This window comes from Balaenoptera borealis (assembly GCF_965194805.1).
Source record: "Balaenoptera borealis genome assembly, chromosome: 15".
NCBI lineage: Eukaryota > Metazoa > Chordata > Mammalia > Artiodactyla > Balaenopteridae > Balaenoptera > Balaenoptera borealis.
In genome coordinates this window covers 33,195,759-33,209,794 of record NC_138871.1, presented here as the reverse complement: position 1 = coordinate 33,209,794, position 14,036 = coordinate 33,195,759, and the positions used below count along the sequence as shown (strand labels likewise).

Here is a 14,036-nt window from a genome sequence, read left to right as displayed (position 1 = left end):
GGCTTTCCTGGACAGGTGTCTGTGACATCTCAAGGATGGGAAGGAGGTAGATTCAGACAAGAGCTTTCCTTGAACAGTGTTCAAAGAAGACCACCAGAGGACAACTCCGAGGCCATGCTTATTGCCAAGGCTCTAACTTCCCTCCCTGGGCGATCTCAAAGCCAACTCCAGATTAGCTGGAAGGACTGCAAGCCCTTTGCACTCATTGGCAAATGTGTGTGATGCCCTGACGCAGTCCTTTCTCCTCTCTGGACACAGTGTTCTCATCTGTAAAACGAACAGGTTGCACCAGCTGACCCCAGTTCCTGGCAGCACTAACCTTCAGTGGTACCAAGAGCCTGCCCAGCTATGGGGGTTTGGGAACCCAAGAAGGTCGATGGCAAGATCTATGCTGAAAGCATAAGTTAGGCTGATCAGCACAGGAAACTAAAGCTGCTGTCCAGAATTGGGGTAGTCACAAGGGGGAGAGGTTCCGGAATTGTGTCTGCAGTCTTACAGGTACACAGTGAATTCAGGGTTGAACACTTTTCTGGGTTACTAGTGTTTGAGTTTATAAGCTCAAGTTCAAGGTTACAAGCTCAAGTGTTTGAGCTCTCTGAGAACACCTGGTGTTGTGTCCACACTACAGGAGGGCCCTGCCTGTGAATAACTAATGTGAAAAAAATCTGAAATTAACCAACAGGTGAATCCAGTATGTGTTTTTTCCTTTCATAAAAATATGAAAGAACTGATGACACAATCTCAAGTGACCATTTTCCTTCAACTTTTTTAGGAACACACTCATTTGTGTCAACTCCAGGATAACAGTATAATTTATGATTATTTATCAGTTATGCTGCCTGTTATTTTGGAAATTATTTGGGGGGGCGCTGTTATAGCTCAAATATTAAATATTTATTTGATTGCCCAATAGCTTCTCTCAAAAATTATGAACATCTTAACAATTTCGTGGACATTTGAAAAAATTTAGGAAAATAATCACTCCTAAAACTACCAGAGGTGTTTTTATATTTTCCTTCCAGCTGATGTTCATATGTACATACTTGTTTCTCAGGATGACAAACATAGGATTTATGCAGTTCAACACCTTTTATTTTCTAGCTTAATTTTCCCAAAGGGCTGTATAATCTTAATGGATAAATTTTATCCAAATGATGTTAAGCAAGAAAGAGGTATTTACTGGGCAGGTGCAAGCTACTCCAAGAAACCAAGGGCAGGAACTTCCAGGAAGACTGAAGGGACTGGGGCTGAGAACTGATCAACATGAGCTTATCCTGCCAGTTTCCCTGGGGCCACACAGCTTCCCATTCCGCTTTTCTCTGCCTGCCTGTTTTTCTCTCCTTAACAGCCCTCTAGCGCTCACGCCTGTCCCAGACACTGCTGTGCCAGCCCCAGCTTTCCCATATTTATCCCTGGAGTACCAGCAGAGGCTGAGCTCAGCCTCTACTACCGCCCCATTCCAAACTCCTGGCTCAGCTGCGGTCAGGATCTGGGGCAGGGAGGAAGTCCTGTGGCCAGTGACCTGCCCAGGAGGGGGTGCGAGAAAAGAAGTGACTTGGATGGGACAGCCTAATTTGAGTGCCTGCCTCATACAAATAGCTGCAACCTATTACAAAAAAAGAGGAGAGTAGTTTCATTAACCATTTCCCAATTCCTAAACGCAGTATTTTTTATGGTGCTAATCAGGTTGAGATGAGGGGTTTATTTATTAAAGCTCTGTTATGTGCTGCTCAGCCTGGATGGTCTGACCTGTGACCTTCCTTATTGCCCTGGATTGTGAGATGGCTGACATTTTCTGTTTTCCCTGGTCCAGTGCTTTAGGCTGTCTGCAGTGACAAGGGTAGCACATGTCGTCTAAATTATGCACCTGTTCTGAGTCAAAATGCTGTGGAGGCACTGTGCGTACCAGCATCTATGCCCCTTGTGGCGCTCTGCTCAGCCATGTCAGGGCGAACCGCTGCAATGGTCATAACCCACATGGGGATTTCTCCCTCACCCCACTCGGAGGCCACCACCATCAGAAGCAAGTCAAGCGTAAGTCCTGTAGGCAGAGGAAAGTCCAAGGGAGGAGAGATAAGAGTCCAGCACTATTTATGTATTCAAAGAACAAGGTCTGGATTTGACGTGGCATCTCAGATTGAACCAAAATCAGACATCTCAGGATGAGAAGGCATTTTAAGACAGCAGAGTCCTGTCTGAGGTCTTGGGACCAGTCAGACATTTGCTCTTCCTGTTTGTAAGTCAGGAAACTTCAGTCCTGAGGAAGTAAATGATTTGTCCAAGGGGCCCAGCTGTCGAGGGGCAGGCCTGGGGCTCCTGCCTCCGGGGAGGCCCTCTTTCGCCTTGTAAAGTGCCTCTGATCTGGGTCTGCTAGATCGGCAGGGCATGCCCCCTCGCACGCTGGAAAGTCACTGAGGTATGTTGTTGCTGTCTTTTTTTCAGCTCTTCATGAAACTTTCTATGACTTTTCCCACCCAGAACCTACCCACTTCTCACCACCTCTGTTACTTGCCATTCTGGTTGAGGCGCCAGACTGCCTTGTTCGAATTGCAGCAGTGGTCTCCAAACTCTCTCCACGCTTCCAGGCTCGCCTTCTTGTAGTCTGTTTTCAACAGAGAGAAGAGTGAGCTTATTAAACCTGTCATCTCAAGACCTTCTCTGCTCATTACTGTCCAATAGCTTCCTTTCTCTCTCAGAGGAAAAGTCAGAAGCCTTATAAATGACTCCACACACAATCTGCGCCCACCCCCATGACCTCTCTGACCTTGTTTTCTAGAACCTTCTCCAGTGCTCATTTCACTCCAGCTTCACCAGCCTCCTTGCTCTTCCCCAGACACCCTAGGTACATTCCTGCCTCACGGCCCTTGCACTTGCTGCTTCCTCTGTCTGGAACCCTCCTTCCCAGGGTGCTGCACGGCTTGGTCCCTTGCTTTCCTCAGGTCTTTGCTCAAACTTCACTTCAGTGAGCCTTCCCCTGATCGTCCCGTTTGACATTGAACCCCTTCCCCACCAAGTCATTCTCATGACAATTCTGCAGAGCTGAGGCTTCCTCCTGCCCCGACTCCTTTTCTGGCTCCCCTGATGGGAGAGAGGGTCCACATGGTCCCCGTGGCATACCTAACTTCTTCCCCTCGGCTCCTTCTGCCTCTGAACATGCCTCTTACTTTGTCCGATTTGATTCTGGGACCAATTCCAGTGGGTGTGTGTTGGGGAGAGGGGGAGGGTTCCCCACGCGTCTAAGCAATTCTTGGACACCAGCTAGGTGTTCTACAATTTAACTCAATTTTGATACTATCTACCTGGAGATAGCTTCAGATTTCACAGGTTAATGGCTCAGTCCTACAAGACTGCCCTCATATGCCTATGGCAAGTCCAGATTGTACCCTGTGCGTCTGACCAACCAGCTACAGATTGGAAGTTCCACAACCCCCTCCTTGGGTTCAAATAATTTGCTAGAGTGGCTCACAGAACACAGGAAACCAGTTTACTTACTAGATTACTGGCTTATTATAGTAGAACAAAGCTCTGGAACAGCCAGATAGAAGAGATGCATAGAGAAGGTATGGGGAACGGGCACGGAACTTGCATGCCCTCCCCCAGCGCCATTCTACCTGCACCTCCTTGTGTTCACCAACCCGGAAGCTCTCTGAACACATCCTTTTGGGCTTTTCTGGAGGCTTTAGTACATAGGCATGATTGATTAAATCATTGGCCATTGGTGATTGAACTCAATCGCCAGCCCCTCGCCCCTCCCTGGTGGGTGGGGCTGAAAGTTCCAAACTAATAATCACATTGGTTGGTTGGTTGGTTCCCCTGGCAACCAGCCCCCATCCTTAGCTGGGATCCAAAAATTACCTCTTTAACATAACGAAAGACACTTTATCGCTCTCATCGCAGGAAATTTGAAGAGTTTTAGGAACTCTGTGCCAGGAAATGGGTGGAAGACGAAAAAATATTTCTTATTATACATCACAATATTGCACATTGGAGACCAGCTCTTTGGTGCTCCTTGGTGTTCCAGCCTTTTCCTTCCTAGACAGCCAATTTATCTCTCTCTCTCTCACTCCCTTTTTTTTTTTTCTTTCTTTCTTTTTTTTTTTTTTTCCTACTTTTTCTTAAGGGCCCAGCTGGAAAGGTTAGATTAATTTTTTCCCAGAAGCTCTGGATGCAATTCTAAGTTGTCCCGAATTACGAAGGAGAAAGGGAAGGGAGGTGATCATACCTCAACTTCAGGTGACTTGTTCCCAGGCTCCCAGCTGCCCACTTTCTCCAAACCACCTCCCCCTTTTAGTAAGAGGGCTCTGCCTTCCCTGGATCTCAGCATTGAAACCTGATCTCCGTCCCATCCCCAGGAGGCTGGCAGCCATATTGCAAATTGTTACTCAGTCGGGACCTGCTTTGCCTCCTTCCTGCGGAGGATGGCCTTTGAAGTTTTCCTTGGGCCATCACCGGGTGCAGAAGCACTGCACTCAATTATGCGTAGCTCTGCTCCACCCAACCAGGTTGAAAGACCCTGGGGCAGGTCTCATGGTTTAAGCATCTTTGTGTGTTTGCCAGCACTAGGCATGGTTCATGTAAATATGGAATTGTTCTATGCCTCAGGTTCCTTTTCTCCCTCTCATTTCTTTAGGTCTCTGCAGCCTTCAGAGCAAGATTTCACAACCCACAGCCCAGCGTAGCCTGTGGGAGTGTGGTCTCTGTGATTCACTGTTACCTCATGTGTCTTGCTTCTTTCTCTCTGGCTAAATGGGACATTACGAGGCATGATTTTTATTTATTTTCATTAATTCCCTCACCTCCCTTCCCCTGAGATCCTAACACCAGACGGACACTTATTTATTCATTTACTCAACAAATATTTCTTGAGCATGTGTCACGTGCCAGGCGTGGCCCCAGCACTGGGAGTACAACAGTGAGAGAGAGAAGAAGAGAGAAAAAAAGAAAAGACAAAGTCTCTACTTTCAAGGAGCTCACAGTCTAGCAGGAGACACAGAAAGGAAACAAAAACCCCAAGGAAAACCATAAAATTACAACTGCGAAAAGTACCATGAAGAAAAAAACTCATGGTGCTATGTAAGGGGAAAAAAAATGTCTTTGTTAAGAAGTTCAGGGAAGGCGTCCCTGAACTAGTGATGATTAAGCTTCTATCTGAAAAGCCAGTAGAGGCCAGCTAGGCAGAGAAGGGGGAAGAGGAGCAGTGTCCCAGTCAGAGGAATAGCATGTGCAAAGGTCCTGTGGCAGAAAGGAGAATGGGCTCTGGAGTGAGAGGAAGGCGAGAACAGTGGAGATAGCTACGTTAAAGATGTGGGTCTTCATCCTAAAATGGCTTGGATGAGGGTGGGGGTGGTGGAGATGGAGAGAAGTAAACAGGTTTGCTTGTTTCTGTGGTAGCATTGCCAGGACATAGGAGTGAATTTGACATGGAAGGAGACTGTGGTGTCACAGATGAGTCCTCCTTTCCTAGGAGCACATGGAAGGGTGAACTTGGTTGGCAGCATCACACTGCCCAGGACCCTTCCTGGCAGTCCTTCCCTGCCCCTGCCTATCCTGCCCATGAGGCTGAGAGTCCATTTCAAGTCTCCTGGGCATGTCTAGTTGGCCTGCTGCACTCTTTGCTGAATCTTCTCAATGGGAGGGGGGAAATCATCTCATTTTACCCGGCAACCCACCTCCAAGATCCTTCTCTCTGAATGCTCCACTGAGCCACATGCAACTCAGTAATTTCCAGGGAAAGGTAGGCTGGCTTCATCAGCGCTAAGTGAAATCCTGTGTTCCTGCCAGAGGCTTTGATATATGGAGCGACGTTGGTAAGGGCTGTGTGTGGGATTTTTTTTTTTTTTAACCCACCTCCCTGGTATTCCTTGAATGGCAGTTGACAATTCGCTGCTAAGTAAAAGGAGGCACTTATTTTTATTGCGGGGGCCTTGACAGCTTTATGTTCACTCTTTAAAAGCCGAGAGTCATGTGTGTAAAGGTGAGTGGGGAGGAGAAGTAGTGTGGGAAGGAGGAAGGGAGGGCCGGGGCAGGTGCCGACACATCCCATGGTTTCAGTGCCGGAATCTGAACCTGAAGCAGTATTGACAAGCATGTGTTGATCTGGAAGCAAGAGGGGACGGTTCTTGCAGCTTGGGGAGGAGGGAAGGTCTGAGCCTGGCCCAGCAGAAAGTACGATTCCTCGGCCCCCGCCATGCCTCATATTCCCAGGATGCCGCGGTGGGAACCGGGCTGTGGCTTTCCTGCCCTGGCACTGCTCTTTTGCTGGAATTTCAGGAAGAAAACCCCCAAGCTCCAAAAGAAAGGTATTTCTTTCCTATTTTGGGATTCAATTCTTCCATGAAAAGACACTTCGCCCAGCTCCCCTTCCCTCTCCTGTCTGAGAGGGGCATCCTCCTGGGACTGAACCTCTGAGGACGGGGCCAGTGCGGAGAGGGAGGAGAGGGGCAGGGCGGGCTCTCGGTGACCTGGGCTGGACTGAAGGTGGGGTGGGAGGGGCTCTTGTCCTGAATCCAAGAGTGTTGGAGCGATGATGAAGTAGGAGCTAGGTTAGAAAGGAGGTGACAGCTAATTTTTGCTTAACGGAACCAACACAGTGTTCTGGGGTTTTCCAGCAAATCTGGGGAGAGGGCTTAAGAAGTAAAGAATGGAGGATGGCTTGTGAGCAGAAACTGCGCAGCTTACCCCTCTCTCTCTTCCCTTGAGCATTGCTGCCGTCTGAAATTTCACCTAGACAATTTTATTCCACTGAGTTTAAACAAGAAAGATTAAAGTACCGATTTTAGAATCACAGGGCAAATATGACCTTGAACAGATTCCTAATCTGAGTCTCAGTTTTCTCATCTGTAAAATGGAACAATTGTAGGGTTCTTATGAGGACTAAGTGAGAGCACACATGAAAGCTTTTAGGGTAGTCTGTCATACATTAGCTTAATTAATTAAATGTATTAATAATTAGATTACATATTATAATTAATTAAGAGTTGTACCTGTTTAGATGGAAATGCGTCTGTTAATGGTGACGGGTCCAAAGTGATGAGGAGTTCCGGGTGGATGAGTGGCCGGCAGAGGTTAAAAAGAGCAGTAGAGCACTAGTACCCTAAAGGACTGAGTGCAAGCTAGGAGGGCATGGCATAGAAAGGGAAGCTGGGTTTCACCTCTTGGAATCCTTGGGGTGGGAAATGGTCGTTGAGTACCTGTCTACTGTCTTCCTCCTTCACTGGTCCCTTCCCTAGTTTCCCTGGATTTTTTGGTTCATCTATTCCCTTATATTTAGGCTCTTTCATGTCCACCCAGGATCAAAGGGTAGCAATCAGGATCCAGAAGTCAGCGGTAGGTAGAACTCACGATTGGGTCTTTGGAGTTCCAGGGATGTTTTGGATTCCGAATTCATCATATGCAGTGTGAGATGAAAAGTGACCAACCCTGACCTAGACAAACTGAACAAACAAGGATGCCCTTTCTCTCATGTTAGAAGGGACCTGTGGGTCCTGATGTCTCTAGAGCAGGTTGTGGCCATTTCTTGGTAAGAATAACTTGGCCTGATTTCTAGGCTGGAGATGGAAAGTTTGGAGTCTTTATCATATGGGTGATATTTAAAGCCGTGAGATTATGCAGTAGATGCAGATGCAGAAGGAAAGGCCTGAGACACTGCAACCTTTAGAGGACAGGGAGGAAGGAGGAATCATCCAAGGAGGCAGGGAACGAGAGGCCAAAGAAATAAATGGAGAACCAAAAGTCATGTGAGGAATTGTCTCAAGAAGGAGGGGTGATTTGCTGGGTCACATGTTGCTGATGGAGCAGTTCAGATAAAGACTAAGAATTTGACCCTGGATTTTAAAAATGTAGAGGCCATTGATTTCTTTGGCAAGCCCAAGTTTGAGGAAATGCTGAGCAGAGTACGTTTAGGAGAGAAGGGACGGGCAACAGGAGGAATGGAAGACAGCAGGTAACAGCACTTTGAGAACTAGTCTGTCATGTGGCAGGCTCTGTGCCAGGAGGTAAAAATAGATGGTGAGCCAGGCGGGCTGTCTGCCTCCGAGGAGCCCACAGTCCAGTGGAAGAGAGATGCTTAACTAAATCATCATAAAGGGACACGAGAAGTGATGAAGTATGCACATGGTGCGCCATGAGCACAGCAGAGGGAGCAACAAATTCCCTCTTAGAAGAAGGTGTTTGAGTTCAGGCTGCAGGAAAATCAGGTTTCCAGGTGGGGAGGAGGGAGGGATTTCAATCCAGAGTTTTTAAGAGAAAGACTATTTTTCCTTCTTTCTATCATAATCTCCAGCTACCAAAGAAGCTGGTCCACAGCAGATGCTCAGTCTATATTTGCCAAATGATTTCATGAGTTCCAGTGGAAGGAATTTGCAAGAAAAAGAATTGCAAAAGAAACCATTACAATAATGTGGACAGTACGAGCGAGGATAGAGAAGAGAAACAGTTTAAAGGGGATTTAAAAGGTCCTGATCTGTTAAGAAAGAAGGAGGGTTGTTGCAGATACTTCTAATGCTCATAATTTTGCTAACTGGATAGTTGAGGGCGGGTATCTTGCGTTAATGGCTTTGTACTCTCAAGGCCTAGGAAAGTGCCTGCTGCTTGACTGCTTGATTGACTGAAGGCTATTGTCTGTGGGGAAGTGTGTAGGAGAAGCAGTGATATGGGAGAGTTGGGGACGGGATGAGAGTGAGATTGGAGAAGACAGTGGGAGAACTGCCATCAGATGTTGGGCTTATAGGCACAGAAGAGGGACAGAAAGAAATGAGGGAGATAGGGATGATATATAGAGAGAGATTGGACCAGGTATGCAGATTTATGTGTCAGTTTATAGGTGATATCCAAATGCATGGAGTTGTATGAACTTTCCCAAGGATAACATCTAGAGTGAGGAGAAGTCTGAGTTAGAATGCTAGGAAATGACACACTGAAGGGACAGGTGGAGGAAGGGCAAGTACAGGAGCCTGCAGAGGAGGCTGCAGAGAGATGAGACTAGAATGAGGGTCGATGGTTTCACAGCCACATAAGGAGACAGTCTTGAGGAAGGAAGGAGAATCAATACCATCAGAGTCTTCAGAGAAGACCAGTAGAGTGTGGAATGAACATAGGTCAGATTTGGCCATTAGGAGGGCACGAGAAATCTTAGTGAGCAGATTGGATGGGAAGACGCAGCTTGTGAAACCAGGTTGAGATGGATTGAGAGTTTACATGAATAACAAGGGAAACAGTAGAGGCTATGAGAGTGGATGACTCTTTCCAGAAGTAGACATGTTTTTCTATGAGCATATTGGTGAAGAGAAGAAAGGCAGGTATTAGTTGATTGCATGAGAGCAGGGGTGGGAGATGATTCTTTAATAAATTGGTAAAGATTTAGACTCACATGCTCTTTCAATCTAAGATATAAAAGAGGATTGAAGACCTAGAAGAGGTGGAAAAGGATGGAACCCACAGTTCAAGAAATATCATCTTAGAGGGAAGCATAGGGTAATTTTCTTCCCCTGAGAGAGGACAGGCAGACGGACAGAGGAGGAAGGATAGGAGAGGCAGAGAGTGGAGACCTGGGGGTTCTCTCATGATGTCCTTCATTTAGGGAGATAAAGGAAGGAGGAGACAAGGTCACCTGCTGAGGCAGAGGGGAGGGGATTGCGTGGTGAAGATTTGGACCGAAGGTCTTATGGAGATCGGTATGCTCTGTACCTCTGTGGCCTGAGAAAGGCATGGGGGGGGGGGTGGTAGAGATGCTGGACGGAAAAGGAATGTTGGAAAATGAGTGTCCCGGGGAGAATGACATTGAAAGGCCTGACTGTGGGCATGGGAGGAAGAGAAGATGAACATAAGACATGGATGAGAGACTCGGTTGAGGAGAAAAGCTGGTGAACTGACTGTGCAGAGGGCTGGAAGAAGGAACTTGATTCCAGATCGTCTGTCTTGGGACCTCAGAGATAGAGCTCATGTTTGACAGCTCTAACGTCCCCATGAACACCGTTCCATTGTGTTTGCAGTATCTTTCTCCATGGGGATCCAATGGGCTCCTTGAGCCCAAGTTTCAACTGCTCTGAAACACATCTGCTTCTACCTTTGAGGTGCCCTCCCTGGACCCCTCAAAGGGAATTTTACAAATGCCTCCTCGTCTATGTTTTGAGTCAGATCATTTTAATTATTTCCTTCCAGTTTGGTGAAAATATCTATCTAGCTCCTTTCACAGACAAACAGAAACCTAATGCTGTATAGTTCCTCACATCTTCTAATTGTTTCTCATTATTTTGCATGGAGTCCTTTCATTTTCATAACTTGGTAGTAAGCTAATTGAAAGCAAGAACCACATCTTACTGTCCCTCCTTTTCTGTATAACCCATTCCACGTGACCTGCTGTTAACACATGCAGGGCACTCAATAGATGTTAGTGTGAAGCTGAATTCATTTACTGATGGGGTCCCTACTATTGTTTAAACTATAGAAATGCCCAAATTGTCATGAATCACGGAAAGCACTTGCTTAAAGATTACATAATTGATTAAGTAATTCAGCAAAACTGGTTGACTATCTACCTTGGGCCAGGCCCCATGCTAAACACGATAAGGACAAGAGAACCCTCCCCATATTCCCAGCCTCAGGAAGCCTACAGTCTTGCAGAGGGCACAGTACTTACAAATGACAATAGCACAGTGGAAAAGGGATTGGGATATTACAGAAGGGATACAGGTGCACAGAGTGGCAATGGAGCCCCTCGGGCTGGGTCAGGGAAGACTTGGCAGAGGTGATGATATTGAGTCGGGACAAGGAACACATAGAATCTTAGTAGACAGGGACGGGAGAGATGAACAGACTGCCTCAGCAAGGGCATGAAGACTGGAGAGCACTGTGGGCTTTGAGATCATCAGGTTGAGGTGCCAGATCAGGCAGAAAGGAAGGTAGGAGCCAATACAAATGCCAACCTGGTTTTCAAATTTTAGCCACAGGAATATTTAAGCAAACAGTCTCACTGAAATGCTGTAAGTAAAACAGACAACAGCCCAGCAGGTCGGGTTGGAGTAGGGAGGAGAGAGGCCCACCTGCTCAGCTCCTCTGAAATGCTCTCACCTCTCAGCATCTGAGGGGCCTCTGAGGAACCCCTGGAGTTTTGAGGGGTAATTTGAAAATCACTGCTGTGGCAAATGGGGAAGAAGTGGGTGACTATTAAAAACAAGGACAAACGTGCTCAGGTAGACCAGTTGTTTAAGTAGCAGGAGGGTTTTGAACAGTTACAGGAGAGGAGACCACAGCAGGGGGAGGTGAGAGAGGAGTCCAGCCTGGCCTAGGGCAGTGGGAAGTGGGGAGGACACGGTGGATTCCAGAGAGATAGCTGCAGCTCTTTACATGTGGCATCCGCATTAATTAGAGACTGGATAAAGGGGACCAACCAGAGAGAATCATGGGGAAAACCAAAGGGCTTTGGGAACAGTGTCCTAGCGACTGGAGTGGTCAGTGTAACAGAGCCCTAATTATGCCAGAGAGAAAGCCAGGCAGGACAGAGCTGAAACCATGACTGTCTTCTGAATCTCCAGGACACAAAGGGCACGGGGCCCTGGGGTCCCATGGGGCCCAGCCAACCAGTGTCCTGATTTATAAACTAACCTTGTTACACTGCTGGGGTGGGGAAATTATAGAGCCAAGTGCTGGCAGGGCTCGGTGGAGCTGGTCCACACATGCTGGAGGGAGGGGAGGGAAGGGAGGGAAGGGAAGGAAGGAGGGAGGGAGGGAGGGAGGGAGGGAATTACACTGAAGGCAGTGTAATTTGGAAAAATATTTTTGGAAAGCAATTTGCATACTGTAGTCACTAAAATGTTCCAACCACTTGAACTAGTAATTCTACATGTGGGGATTGGCCCTAAGGAAATAGTCCAAAAGAAGGAAAAGCCTATGTTCATCCATCCAAATGTTAATTAATCAATTAAGCAATTAATTAGGAATTACACATTGCACTATATACATTCCAGGAACTCTGCTAGGGGAGTGGCCATGTTCGCTGTGGCAATGCTCATAATAGTAGAGCCCGGTAAACAACGTAAATTATTTAAAATGCCGCAGTGGTTTAATACAGTATGAGACATCCGTATGATAGACTATTATGCTTTAATGCTACATGACACAAGCAGAATTCAAAATGGCCTGCTTGCTTCTCTTGAGTTTACTGCCTGGGCTTGAATTCTGACGGTACTGTGTCCTGGCACCTGACCTTGGCAAGTTCATTAACACTTCTAAGGCTCAGTATCTTTCATAGGAAGGCGGGCACAATGATACCAACATCTCATGGGATTCCTGTCAAGATTAAATGAGAAAAGGTGTACAAATTTAGTACGATTCCTAGCACAAAACAAGCACTCATTAAAAGTGAGTTGTCATTTTAAATATGATAAATGTGGACAAACAGAAAAAGACTGACAGACTGCTTCAAGTGGACAGCCCCCAATTTATAGCCCCAGGAAATATATCTGTGTGATTTGTCTTCTGTGTTTTGTTTAGTATCATTGCAGAAAATCAAGAAATAGACAAAGCACTTTGACCTATCAGTTCCTCCAAGGGAAGTCAGAGTGATGGGCAAGCTCTGCTTTTTTCTCTTCCCAGCGGTGTTCGGCCAGCGCTTGGATGAGACCGTGGCCTATGAGCAGAAATTCGGCCCCCACCTGGTGCCCATCCTGGTGGAGAAGTGTGCCGAGTTCATCCTGGAGCACGGCCTGAACGAAGAGGGCATCTTCCGACTGCCTGGGCAGGACAACCTGGTGAAGCAGCTGAGAGATGCTTTTGACGCGGGGGAGCGGCCCTCCTTTGACAGGTATGCCGTCCTTGCCTCGCCTCCCCCGTGCCCTGCTTGGCTGAGAGGACCTCGCTCTACCAGTTGAGCTATGGGACTCGCACAGATGCTTCCAAAAGCCCTGGTTTGCAACAGAAAGAACCTTTTGTTTTGCTCATAACTCAGAATTTGGGAGCCTGGAACACAGTTAGAGGAGCATTCTGACCATTTAGGCGAGAGATGATGTGAACTAGAGCTAGGGCCTTGCAGGGCAGTCAAGAGGTGTTTAGGATATGGTGGGAGGGGAAGGGTGGACCAAGGGAGAAAGATGGGACTTAGCTCAAGGCACGCATTTCGGAGCGGATGAGGGGTGGAGAATTGCTGAGCTGGCTGTGCCGACTCTGGGTGGTGGATAAGGCACCATGTCTATATCCAAGGGCTCCATGGTCTTCCTCAGCTTTCCAGAAATGGCCAGAGCCAGGACTTCTTGTTAACTTGGGAGACCACATTTCTGTGCAACTCTGAACTTGGTTCTGAACTCTTTGGGAGGGAGTGCATGCCAACATCTTGGCGTTCTCCCAATCTCCTCTGTGGAGGTTGCCCAGTCCTGTTCGGGGCATTTCAGGCACAACGACATTTCTTCCACCATCCCCCTCCCGCCCCTGCTGCTACAGCCACCCTGCCAAGGTTTCCTTCTCTGCCCTGCTCAGAAGGTACAACCGCCACCCGACATTGTACACTTTCTGTCTGTTGTGCAATATTTGCCCCAGTTGCCTGCACGCGCTTGTCCTGCTGGCAAGAAAGAGCCACTGTTCTTTCCAAATCGGCAGCCCATAAACCAAGATTCAGTGAGACGGGCCTGAACTCTTCCAGTTTCCAAAGGCTGAAATCCCCCCAAGAGCTTATTTACGAGAGAGGACTCGGGCTGATCCTGGGAAAATCGTGAACAGCTAAGTGTGGTGCTGTGTGGACCATCTCACCCTCCCTCTCCCTCACCTCCCACTCCAATCACCAACGATGCCCACCCTCCCTCGGAAGCATCTCCGAGACCCGTCTGTTTCTCTCCATTCTCACAGCCACTGTCTTAGTTTGGATCACCATATGTCTGTCTTTGCTGCCCTTGGCATGCAATAGGTTAACTTACCAAGGTGCTGTATTTTATCAGGAAAGCAACAGGTGAAGATGTTACTGGAACTAGAGCAGGTTATGGCCATCAAATTTAGAGAGCTTTCAGCAGGACCCTAAATCACATTTCATTGTCAGGCACCGATTCAATCAA

The 14,036-nt window shown here is 47.4% G+C and overlaps 1 protein-coding gene across 3 annotated transcripts in view; it reads left to right on the top strand.

Moving 5' to 3' along the window:
* The window catches only part of ARHGAP25 (Rho GTPase activating protein 25), a 110,659-nt gene that overhangs the window by 78,662 nt on the left and 17,961 nt on the right, over positions 1-14,036 (top strand). For 2 of the 3 annotated variants that reach the window (XM_082356345.1, XM_082356346.1), the window contains one exon: positions 12,592-12,799. In XM_082356345.1, coding sequence (XP_082212471.1) covers positions 12,592-12,799 — 208 coding nt within the window. Of the gene's footprint in view, position 1; positions 6,300-12,591; positions 12,800-14,036 lie in introns of those variants that run through there. The other variant, XM_082356347.1, reaches the window with a different exon arrangement.